Below are 13,196 nucleotides of genomic sequence, written 5' to 3'. Positions count from 1 at the left end.
AAACTGGGGTCACCCAGCTGGGAAGTGTCTGGAGCCGAATGTGAACCCATTAAACTCTATTTGCTGTTGCTTGGTCACTTACAACTTGAAAAAGCTCAAGGGCTGGCAGCAGCCTCGAGTGACAGGTTAGGGCTGGGGTTGGGGCAGGCTCAGTGTGGGTTGTGGTTTTGTCAGGGGCCACCTGGTGACAGGGAAAAATTGCCATGGCTCTTGGCATGGCAGTTTTCCGGGTCCGAGTCAATTCCATGATCGTTCCGTAATTCATGACTGCATATGAAATTCTTATCCATCACCTTCAGTGCTAATTGGAGAACAAAATAGTCTCCATCTCTTAGAGTTTTTCATCTTCAGTGGCAACACGGTGAGTATTGGTGCTGCTGCTTTCTGGGTCAGGATCTTGCACGTTCTGAGTACTCATTCAAGGTGTGCTCTCAGGAGAGAGTTCTTTAGAGGGTTTTTGTTTTTGTTTTTGCGTCCTCTTCTAAATGTTCCTCAAGAAAGAGATTATAAGTGGTCCCTGATCAGATTCAGGGCCAGTTGCTTCTTGGAATGTTTGGTGATATTCTTTCCCTAGACCCTCAGCATAGGCAGGGCTGTGGGGGACAGGCAAACTGTTGAGGTTGCAGTTGAAGCTGTGGGGCCCCTCCTAGACTCTGGGGGGTGGCTCTGTAGGAGATAAGTTACTCTTCCCCTTTGAGCCTGGGAGATGAGAGCTGAGCCTCCGCTCAGGTGTGCCACCTTGAGAATTAAGGAAGGATTGGCTCAAAGAGGAGAGGGAAGCCTGGAGTGGTCCTGGGTGGGGAGTGGTTCTGCACATTCTCTGTCGGGTACTCAGAGGATTGGGAATACACAGTGGTGCCTCTGAGCCCAGCGCTCAAGGGGGTGGGCCTTTGCCTAGGTTTTCCCCCCAATAAGCCCAGGATCTCCTTGAGGGATCTTACATCTTTCATCTCTGCTTCTGACCCAAGGCCTGGCAACGGTTGGCACCCCAATGTCATGGGGCCCAGCAAGGTCCCAAGGCCTGGCCCTGCCTCTCACTCTAGCCACATCTCTCCCCACTCTCCACTTATTTGCTTGCTCACTCATCACATCCTGGTCACACTGGCCTTTCCATTCTTCAGAGACATCGAACTCCTTCCTCACCTGACCTACCTCCCCAAATGCTGCTCCCTCTGCCTAGAGCACATTCTCTCCTACTTTACTTGGCTGATTCGTCTGAATTGTCAGGTTCCAGTTTAAACATCATTTCCTCCAGGAAGTCTTCCCTGACTTATCAAGCCAGGTCAATTTCCTTGGTGGATGCTCCCTTTGTAAGTGTGCTCTTCTGTCCTAGTACTTATGTCTCTAATTAGAGATTCATTTGTGCAATAATTGGTTCAGTGTTTCTTCCCCCCAACTAGACGGTTAAACTCTGTGACGGGAAAGACTGAACATCTTCTGCTCTGGACCTGTTCCATAATAGGTGCTCAATAAATATTTGGTGGATGAATGATTAAAATTTCCCATACTTCGAGGTGAAACGTATGAGGAGCTGGTGGGAACAAAGTCTGATTTCCCTTTCTAGCCCCAGCCCCACAGCAGTTCAGAGATGGGGTAGGTGGTGCTACATCAAACAAACAAGCTTTGTTTTGCGCTTAACTCAAGCGAAATGGTAAAGGCATTGCAGTTGGTTGCTTTTTAAATGTAGAGAAATTACCTCTGTCCTGATTTGCAATATCTGTGCTATTGTGGGCTGTTTTTCTCTTTTGGGCCTATTCGTATTGGAGCAATAATTTCACCCTTTGGCTCCACAGAAGTCCAATTAATATTACAAATACGGTCCCGTAAAATTCACTTCTTGACATTAGAACGTTTTGTTGCTAATTACTCCCCAAGGTTTTTAATTTCAAGTCCTCCTTGGTGACTTAGTGCAGAAATTCAAGAGCACAGTTATTTCCCCCCAAAGGGAAAGGTGAACTAAGTGATGCCAAGCTTCTATCAACTTGCTACTCCTCCCGGGGGTATCTTGTTTTTGATTCTGTCTCCTTTTACTTTCCTCACCAGAAACAAACAACAAACAAACAAAAACCATATTGGAACAAAGATTTATATTTCTGGAAAAAACACTTATTCACTAATGCATTCATTCAAGCAATATTTACCTACTGTGTGTCAGATCCTGTGTGTAAGGCACTGAGGAAGCCAAAAAAAAAAAAAAAAAAAGACTGTTTTCAGGTAGCTCACAGTCTTGAGTGGGCAGAAGAGGTGCTGAGGAGCCTGTGACATATCCGGAGGTGCTTCCTATGGTGGGGCTTGATAGCTACAGCCCATCCGGAAGTGCCATGTCAGTCTCCAGAGGTTGAAATCAGGGAAGCTTTGGTCACTTCTCATTTGAAAGACCCTGGCTAACTGCAAGGAATCTGCATTTTAATAATATTTTGAATGGGTTGGTAAAATAGGAACAGATGGTTAAAGTTTGTCTTTTAGGGAAAATAATGAAACATTGCATTGCTTAATCTGTCTCTTTTTCACACTCTTCCCTATCCCCTCCCCACTGCAAAGATATTCAGATGTAACAAAATTTAAAGGAAAATACTAATAATATCTTAGTCACTTAGGTCTCTTCACCTGAAAGGACCCTAACTTTGTCGGCCATCTCTATGTTAACCTATTCTGTTAGCCCTTTATTCCAGTGTTACCTCCTGAGAGAAGGTTTCCTAAAAAGTGTTGGTTTGGGGGAACATAAGAGGTGGCGGTGACGTGAGACTAACTTGGGTGTCTTTCTGCCATGAAGGAAACCAGCTCTGTAGATGCTTTGTTAACCAGAGCAGACCCATTCCTAGATAAACCCAGCAGGGCAGAGCTGGATAATGTGTTCTGAGCCTCCTATCCACCTGTCCCTGTGCTACAGAAGGGCATAAGCTCTAGATGCAGCACCTCTTGATGAAAAGAAAGCAGAATGTCACTACTATCACCTGCATGTCACTTGGACTTGCCTCAATACCCACTGCATTTCTCTGAATTTTTTCCATCATTCTGCTTGGACAGAGCACCAGATGAGATCAACTAATGGGAAAGGGAAGTGAGTTCTGCTCTGGCACCATGGCCAAAAGCTCTTGGGAGAATGAGCATCACGTACCACTTGCCTACTGCTTGCTGACTTCAGTCACGAGAGCCCTCATCCTGGATAAACATCATCTTTGTGGCCACACATTGTTTTATGAGCTGAGTCATCAGACTGGCTGACTCCATAAATGCTGCTGTCTGATTCTCCAGGCAGCAGAAAACGAAGAGGGAAGATATGAAGTGTAGCTCATTGAGCTTTGTAGAGGGCCAGTCTCAACTGCCAAAGGTGATAGGGGAGTCATCATTATGGAGTTTGCTTATGTTAAAAAATGGTTGATTAACTTCCATTTAGGAGAAAAAGATGATGTTGTCCACATTTCTTGTATGTTACTACAAGATCTGTTTGGTTATGGGCTAATTTTGATGGCCACCAGTCTTAAACAATATCCTGCTGAAAACTTGATTCCTTCACTCGTTTACTACAATGCAATTTATTATCTGAGGTAATAAGTTCAACCTAAAAGCAATAGTGACATGTTAAGTCAAACTTTTGCAGACTTCTCTATTTCTTAGATAAATTGCTCCACCATGTTTATCTTTTATATAGCTACTCAGCAACATGTCTCAATGAATTTTTTTTTTTTTTTTGCGGTACGCGGGCCTCTCACTGTTGTGGCCTCTCCCGCTGCGGAGCACAGGCTCCGGACGCGCAGGCTCAGCGGCCAAGGCTCACGGGCCCAGCTGCTCTGCGGCATGTGGGATCTTCCCGGACCGGGCCACGAACCCGTGTCCCCTGCATCGGCAGGCAGACTCTCAACCACTGCGCCACCAGGGAAGCCCTCAATGAATTTTAAATTAAAGCCAATGTGCCTATATCAAAGAAATTTACCCTGATTAACTCAAGTTTCTGAATTTGGAGATTTGTGACTCCTTGAAGTAAATTTCTCAGTTCTCTTTTCCATCCAATTTCATTATGGTCTCAGAAAGCATACAGGCAGATCATTCACCCAAGAGTATATGCTGAATTCCTGTTAGGTGGCAGGCACTATGTTAGTCTCTGTGTGGGGTAAAAATAAACGAAGAGCGATCTTTACCACTGAAGAAGGAAACAAATGTTTGTCAATGTGCAAGGTGGACATATTTGATCTCTTGGAGGAGGATGGGATAAGTAAGTGCTATAGGAAAAGCCCTTATGGGAGAGCAAAATCCCCTTCAGCCAGAGGCAGTTGGGGAAGCTTTCCTGGGGGAAAGCAGCCCTTGGATGGTGAGGAGGATCCATGAGTTTCAAGAGGGGAGAGGGATACTGTATGCAAAGGCCTAGCAAGAGTCAGGGAATAGCATATGCTGGGATGGCCCTGGGGACTCTGGGAGAGCAGTTTCCAGGAAATGATAGGGTCAGAAACCAGACCTTAGGGGACTGAGAGCCAAATAAATTGTGTTGAAATGAAGGGGTCTGGGGACTTCCCTGGTGGTCCAGTGGTTAAGAATTCACCTTCCAATGCAGGGGATGTGGGTTCGATCCCTGGTCAGGGAACTAAGATTCCACATGCCTGGGGCAACTAAGCCTGTGTGCCGCAACTACTGAGCCTGCGTGCTCTAGAGCCCGCACGCCACACCTAGAGAGAAGCCAGTGTGCCGCAACTAGAGAAGCCCATGTGCCACAATGAAAGATCCCACATGCCTCAACAAAGATCCCGTGTGCTGCAACTGAGACCTAATGCAGCCCAAATAAAAGAAAAAAAAAAAAAAAAGAAAGGGGTCTGGAGTGGATAATTCTCCTTTGGAGTCAGATAGAGAAAGGAGGGAGAGAGAGGGAATGGGGGATGAGAGTACCAACGGGGCAGGTGTACCTGGGACCACAGAAAGATCCTGTGGAGCAGAACAGGGTAAAAATGGGGGGCAGGGAGCAACAATGGTGCAGGGGGTTCCTGGGGATCCTGAGTGCCACAGGGGTGGTGGTGAGAACATATGGAAGAGTGGGTGGAAAGGAAGGGAGGGCAGGGCACTGAGGGTCCTGATTTTCAGAGGCAAGCTGGAAGTCAGTTCACATGCTGGGAGGGGTGTGTTTGGGGTGAGGGTAGATTGAGAGCCTTCTTAGTCGAGTGGACTGAGAGCCTGAGGAAGGGCTCAGAGCAGATGCTGTGGGTATAGGAGAGCAGGTGCATAGGCCTTCTGAAGGCCAGTTTTCCACAACGTGTGCTTTGCCCTTTTGCTTCAACTCAAGACAATTTTCTAAATTTAGTGCAAACAGCAAGACTGTAGGAGCCTGGGACTTATCATGCTCTCTCCTTCTCACCTTGGCACCCTTTCTTCTCCCTTTGCCGGTTGGGATTAAAGTCCACCCACCCCTAAGCTGAAGTGTGTGGTCATGGATTGGGATAGTCTTTGTATGGGGAAGCCATCATCTAAGATGGATTCACACAAGGAATAAGAGAGTAAACTTTGGGAAAACTAGTTCTTAGGCTCTGAGATTGTCATCACATACATCAGTCAATGGAGTGGAACTAGAAGACAAAATAAGAGCTTTTAAAAGGCTGTTCACAGAAGAACGGATAAGTGACCTGGAAGATAAAATAGTGGAAATAACTACTGCAGTGCAGAATAAAGAAAAAAGAATGAAAAGAATTGAGGACAGTCTCAGAGACTTCTGGGACAGCATTAAATGCACCAACATTCGAATTATAGGGGTCCCAGAAGAAGAAGAGAAAAGAAAGGGATTGAGAAAATATTTGAAGAGATTATAGTTGAAAACTTCACTAATATGGGAAAGGAAATAGTTAATCAAGTCCAGGAAGCACAGAGAGTCCCATACAGGATAAATCTAAGGAGAAACACGCCAAGACACATCTTAATCAAACTATCAAAAATTAAATACAAAGAAAAAATATTAAAAGCAGCAAGGGAAAAACAACAAGTAACACGCAAGGGAATCCCCATAATGTTAACAGCTGATCTTTCAGCAGAAACTCTGCAAGCCAGAAGGGAGTGGCAGGACATATTTAAAGTGATGAAGGAGAAAAACCTACAACCAAGATTACTCTGCCCAGCAAGGATCTCATTCAGATTTGATGGAGAAATTAAAACCTTTACAGACAAGCAAAAGCTGAGAGAGTTCAGCACCACCAAACCAGCTTTACAACAAATGCTAAAGGAACTTCTCTAGACAGGAAACACAAGAGAAGGAAAACAACTACCTTAAATGTAAATGGATTAAATGCTCCCACCAAAAGACATAGATTGGCTGAATGGATACAAAAACAAGACCCATATATATGCTGTGTACAAGAGACCCACTTCAGACCTAGGGACACGTACAGACTGAAAGTGAGGGGATGGAAAAAGATATTCCATGCAAATGGAAATCAAAAGAAATCTGGAGTAGCAATTCTCATATCAGACAAAACAGACTTTAAAATAAAGACTATTACAAGAGACAAAGAAGGACACTACATAATGATCAAGGGATCGATCCAAGAAGAAGATACAAAAATTGTAAATATTTATGCACCCAACATAGGAGCAATTCAATACATAAGGCAAATACTAACAGCCATAAAAGGGGAAATCAACAGTAAAACAATCATAGTAGGGGACTTTAACACCCCACTTTCACCAATGGGCAGATCATCCAAAATGAAAATAAATAAGGAAACAGAAGCTTTAAATGATACATTAAACAAGATGGACTTAATTGATATTTATAGGACATTCCATCCAAAAACAACAGAATACACATTCTGCTCACGTGCTCATGGAACATTCTCCAGGATAGATCATATCTTGGGTCACAAATCAAGCCTTGGTAAATTTAAGAAAATTGAAATCATATCAAGTATCTTTTCTGACCACAATACTATGAGGCTAGATATCAGTTACAGGAAAAAAATCTGTAAAAAATACAAACACATGGAGGCTAAACAATACACTACTTAATAACCAAGAGATCACTGAAGAAATCAAAGAGGAAATCAAAAAGTACCTAGAAACAAATGACAATGAAAACACGATGACCCAAAACCTATGGGATGCAGTAAAGGCAGTTCTAAGAGGGAAGTTTATAGCAATACAGTCCTACCTCAAGAAACAAGAAACATCTCAAATAAACAACCTAACCTTAAACCTAAAGCAATTAGAGAAAGAAGAACAAAAAAACTCCAAGGTTAGCAGAAGGAAAGAAATCACAAAGATAATATCAGAAATAAATGAAAAAGAAATGAAGGAAACAATAGCAAAGATCAATAAAACTGAAAGCTGGTTCTTTGAGAAGATAAACAAAATTGATAAACCATTAGCCAGACTCATGAAGAAAAAAAGGGAGAAGACTCAAATCAACAGAATTAGAAATGAAAAAAAAGTAACAACTGACACTGCAGAAATACAAAGGATCATGAGAGATTACTACAAGCAACTCTATGCCAATAAAATGGACAACCTGGGAGAAATGGACAAATTCTTAGAAATGCACAACCTTCCGAGACTGAACCAGGAAGAAATAGAGAATACGAAGAGACCAATCACAAGCACTCAAATTGAAACTGTGATTAAAAATCTTCAAACAAAAAAAAGCCCAGGACCAGATGGCTTCACAGGCAAATTCTATCAAACATTTAGAGAAGAGCTAACACCTATCCTTCTCAAACTCTTCCAAAATATAGCAGAGGGAGGAACACTCCCAAACTCATTCTACGAGGCCACCATCACCCTGATACCAAAAACAGACAAAGGTGTCACAAAGAAAGAAAATTACAGGCCAATACCACTGATGAACATAGATGCAAAAATCCTCAACAAAATACTAGCAAACAGAATACAACAGCACATTAAAAGGATCATACACCATGATCAAGTGGGGTTTATCCCAGGATTGCAAGGATTCTTAAATATATGCAAATCAATCAATGTAATACACCATATTAACAAATTGAAGGAGAAAAACCATATGATCATCTCAATAGATGCAGAGAAAGCTTTCAACAAAATTCAACACCCATTTATGATAAAAACCCTCCAGAAAGTAGGCATAGAGGGAACTTTCCTCAATATAATAAAGGCCATATATGACAAACCCACAGCCAACATCGTCCTCAATGGTGAAAAACTGAAACCATTTCCACTAAGATCAGGAACAAGACAACGTTGCCCACTCTCACCACTATTATTCAACATAGTTTTGGAAGTTTTAGCCACAGCAGTCAGAGAAGAAAAATAAATAAAAGGAATCCAAATCCGAAAAGAAGAATTAAAACTGTCACTGTTTGCAGATGACATGATACTATACATAGAGAATCCTAAAGATGCTACTAGGAAACTACTAGAGCTAATCAATGAATTTGGTAAAGTAGCAGGATACAAAATTAATGCACAGAAATCTCTGGCATTCTTATACACTAATGATGAAAAATCTGAAAGTGAAATTAAGAAAACACTCCCATTTACCACTGCAACAAAAAAAATAAAATATCTAGGAATAAACCTACCTAAGGGGACAAAAGACCTGTATGCAGAAAACTATAAGACACTGATGAAAGAAATTAAAGATGATACAAACAGATGGAGAGATGCACCATGTTCTTGGATTGGAAGAATCAACATTGTGAAAATGATTCTACTACCCAAAGCAATCTACAGATTCAATGCAATCCCTATCAAACTACCACTGGCAGTTTTCACAGAACTAGAACAAAAAATTTCACAATTTGTATGTAAACACAAAAGACCCAGAATAGCCAAAGCAATCTTGAGAAAGAAAAACGGAGCTGGAGAAATCAGACTCCCTGACTTCAGACTATACTACAAAGCTACAGTAATCAAGACAGTATGGTACTGGCACAAAAACAGAAATATAGATCAATGGAACAGGATAGAAAGCCCAGAGGTAAACTCACGCACATATGGTCACCTTATCTTTGATAAAGGAGGCAAGAATATACAGTGGAGAAAAGACAGCCTCTTCAATAAGTGGTGCTGGGAAAACTGGACAGGTACATGTAAAAGTATGAAATTAGAACACTCCCTAACACCGTACACAAAAATAAAATGGATTAAAGACCTAAATGTAAGACCAGACACTATAAAACTCTTAGAGGAAAACATAGGCAGAACACTCTATGATATAAATCACAGCAAGATCCTTTTTGACCCACCTCCTAGAGAAATGGAAATAAAAACAAAAATAAACAAGTGGGACCTAATGAAACTTAAAAGCTTTTGAACAGCAAAGAAAACCATAAACAAGACCAAAAGACAACCCTCAGAATGGGAGAAAATATTTGCAAATGAAGCAACTGACAAAGGATTAATCTCCAAAATTTACAAGCAGCTCAATATCAAAAAAACAAACAACCCAATCCAAAAATGGGCAGAAGACCTAAATAGACATTTTCCCAAAGAAGATATACAATTGCAAACAAACACATGAAAGAATGGTCAACATCATTAATCATTAGAGAAATGCAGATCAAAACTACAGTGAGATATCATCGCACACCTGTCAGAATGGCCATCATCAAAAAATCTACAAACAATAAATGCTGGAGAGGGTGTGGAGAAAAGGGAAACTCTGCACTGTTGGTGGGAATGTAAATTGATACAGCCACTACGGAGAACAGTATGGAGGTTCCTTAAAAAACTAAAAATAGAACTACCATATGACCCAGCAATCCCACTACTGGGCATATACCCTGAGAAAACCATAATTCAAAAGGAGTCATGTAGGGGCTTCCCTGGTGGTGCGGTGGTTGAGAGTCTGCCCGCCAATGCAGGGGGTGCGGGTTCGTGCTCTGGTCCGGGCAGATCCCACGTGCTGCAGAGTGGCTGGGCCCGTGGGCCGTGGCCGCTGGGCTTGTGCATCTGGGGCCTGTGTTCCGCGGCGGGAGAGGCCACAGCGGTGAGAGGCCCGCGTACCAAAAAAAAAAAAAAAGTCATGTACCACAATGTTCATTGCAGCTCTATTTACAATAGCCAGGACATGGAAGCAACCTAAGTGTCCATCAACAGATGAATGGATAAAGAAGATGTGGCACATATATATGATGGAATATTACTCAGCCATAAGAAGAAACGAAATTGAGTTATGTGTAGTGAGATGGATGGACCTAGAGTCTGTCATACAGAGTGAAGTAAGTCAGAAAGAGAAAAACAAATACCATATGCTAACACATATATATAGAATCTAAAAAAAAAAAAAGGTCATGAAGAACCTGGGGGCAAAAAGGGAATAAAGACACAGACCTACTAGCAAATGGACTTGAGGATATGGGGAGGGGGAAGCGTAAGCTGTGACAAAGTGAGAGAGTGGCATGGACATATATACACTACCAAACGTAAAATAGATAGGTAGTGGGAAGCAGCCACATAGCACAGGGAGATCAGCTCGGTGCTTTGTGACCACCTAGAGGGGTGGGATGAGGGGGTGGGAGGGAAGGAGACGCAAGAGGGAAGGGGTATGGGAACATATGTGTATGTTAACTGATTCACTTTGTTATAAAGCAGAAACTCACCATTGTAAAGCAGTTATACTCCAATAAAGATGTTAAAAAAGAAAATCAATTTCCTTTTTTTTAAAAAAAACGGTTGTTCAGAAGGTCTGTATAACTTGGCATCTCTTGCTGGATAGCTCCCTGGAGAAAACTTTGTGGGAATGTGGCTTCATTCCGCGATAAACATTCCATGGTGGCCATTGGGCAGGGGTCTATCTTCCTGGAAAAGTCAGCTATATAAATAATGATATGTCTTTTATTATGTTCTTGGATCAAAAAAAATATATATCTAGCTATTGAGAAACTCAGTCATTTAGGGAACGTTTTCCAGGGGCAGGAGTGGGCAGCCTTCACTGGTGGGAGGAGGAGTCTATAGGTCAGGAGTCTGTGGCAATAATCCAGGTGAACACAATTAGGCCTGGGAGGAGTTACCAATCATAAAGAATATTGTGAATGAAGAATCAACAAGGTCTGTTGATTACCAAGATATTCTTGTATTAGTCTTGCTTCCTATTCAACAGTGTGTGTCAGGTGCTGGGCTGAGTCCTGATGGACCAGAAAGGTGACTTTAGCCTGGATTTTGCCTTTTGGAGCTGACAGTCTTATAGGAAAAGTAAGGCACAAAGGCACACAGCTTGAATCCCAGGCAAAAGAAGGATCCAGTCTGCCAGCTGCAGGATCAGGGAAGGTTTTCTGGAGGTGAGGCCTTAAGCTGGGCTTTGTAGAGTGGGATTGCCCAAGACTGATAGTGAGGGATGACAGCAGGATTTTGACTTGGTAGTGCTGGTGACAGAATTGTACGGATATGCTGGGATTAGGGCTAGGAACACCATGCAATCCAGATGTAGGTGGAAAGGAGAAGTCCTGCAACTGCCAGGACTTTCCTGGTCTTTGAGCGGTTGACCTAGCGTCACAAGGTGATATTTGCAGGCCTAAGAGTGAATGGATTCTTAAGGAGGAGAGAAGGAGAAAAGTTTCGGGACCGAACCGGAAACTCTGGATGGCCTGTACGGCAGAGACCTAGGAGCAGCAGAGGCGGTGCCCAGGGCAGGAACAACACCTCCCTCCCGCCCCCTACTCCCCCTTCCCCCAACCCAATGAGCAACTGCTTCCTTACTAGGAAGCCTGCAGTGATTGTTTTGGCCCCAAACATTTACTACGCAGGCCAACTCAGCGAAACAAGAACCAAGGAGGCCCTAGCGGCTTCGGCCTAGGAGGAGTCCCAGAGACCTAAGAGCGAGGGGCACGAGTATGCCCCACTTGGTTCTCCTGCGGCGACCCCACCCTGCGGGCCCGGGCGCTGCGCAGGGTGGCTCCTGGGACCTTTCCAGGGATGGGGTCGTGACAGCGCCGTGGGTGACACCTGGATGGTCTTAAAACGGTATCCTTCCCTCCTTTCCCTGCTCTCCCGTCTCCGACCGGCGGATCTCGCGGGGATCTCGGCGTGCCTGGCAGGAAGCACTGAACGCCGAAGCCCAGGGGGTCTGAAGGACTCCCACCTGCCCAGCCCCGCATCCTCCAGCGCTTGCTGCCGCCCGGGGCCTTGGGCCTAAGAGCCAGTCCTGACCCCGGCGGAGCCATCAATCGCCTCTCGCGGATTTCCCTCCGCTGCCGCGCGGCGGCGGCGACACGTGGGCTCGCGCGCGGGCTCGGGCGGCGCGAGCCCGGGCAGCGCGAGCCCCCGCGCGCCGGGAAGCGGCGCATGCGCGGGCGTCCTGCGAGCCCTCTGAGGCGAGCCGAATCGCGGCGGCGCCGGGAGCCGAGCAGCGGAGCTGTGAGGAACGAGCGGTGGCGTGAGAACGGCAGGGACTGACAGGTGGCAAACCCTTGCTGGGGCGTCCGCGGAACCTGGCGGTCCGGGCGTGGCGGCGGTGGCATCCCGGACGGCCTGTGAGGGATGCGCCGCCCATTGCCCTGCGCCGCCTGACCGCCCCCGCCTCGCCTAGCGGTGCGCCACAGCCGGGCCCGCGGCCGTCCCCGCCGCGCTGTCGCCCGGCCGCCGCCGCGCCCGCGGGGTCGCGCCCGGCCCGGCCATGTGGACCCCCACGGAGGAAGAGAAATACGGCGTAGGTAGGTGAGGCTCTGGCCTGGCCGCGGCGGGGGTTTGGGGGACGCGCCCTTGCTCTCGGCCTCGTGCCGGCCCCGCCTCGATTCGCGCCCGCGCGCCTCCTGCCGCTGCCCGCAGGCTGCGCGGCCTCGGCGCGGGGTGTGCGCGGGGTGGGGGCGGCGCGGGCGCGAGGCGCGGGGGTGGGAGCGGGTCCCTGGGCGCGGGGAGGGCGGCAGGGGGCGCTGGCAGCGCGGCCTCGGCAGGTGCGGCCGGAGGGAGGGGTGGGCAGGGCCCCAGAGGCTCCCCGAGGTTTTTGGTGTGGGGCATAGGGCAGTTTCACCGAAGAAGCCAAATTCTGGAAACCTGTTTTCTCCTTTCTTAAACCTCAATTTTAGTGAGTTTCTGCACCTGAGTTGATGAGCCCGATGACTGTTTATTTTTGGAGTGGAGCCTTAGGGAAAAAAAAGGGATAAAATACGTTGACATCATTTTTCCAGTTCAGAATTTTGCAGACATTTGACTGGAAATGTTTGATCCGTTTTAGTTTGTTTTGCCTTCAATATTATAAATAATTATTACTTAAAATAGGAAGTGTTTTTGCACATGTCCCAATGTTTAGTGTATAT

At 45.4% G+C, this 13,196-nt stretch overlaps 1 protein-coding gene across 1 annotated transcript in view; it reads left to right on the top strand.

Annotated features, from left to right (window-relative positions):
* Positions 1-12,556: 12,556 nt before the first annotated feature.
* The window catches only part of DOCK3 (dedicator of cytokinesis 3), a gene marked incomplete at both ends in the record, with an annotated part of 415,489 nt that continues 414,849 nt past the window's right edge, over positions 12,557-13,196 (top strand). The window contains one exon of the mRNA XM_079712090.1: positions 12,557-12,593. Coding sequence (XP_079568216.1) covers positions 12,557-12,593 — 37 coding nt within the window. The remainder of the gene's footprint in view (positions 12,594-13,196) is intronic.

The sequence above is a fragment of the Hyperoodon ampullatus genome, assembly GCF_949752795.1.
Source record: "Hyperoodon ampullatus genome assembly, chromosome: 10".
Taxonomy (NCBI): domain Eukaryota; kingdom Metazoa; phylum Chordata; class Mammalia; order Artiodactyla; family Ziphiidae; genus Hyperoodon; species Hyperoodon ampullatus.
The sequence above is the reverse complement of the archived record's forward strand: the minus strand, read 5'-3'. Positions and strand labels throughout refer to the sequence as shown.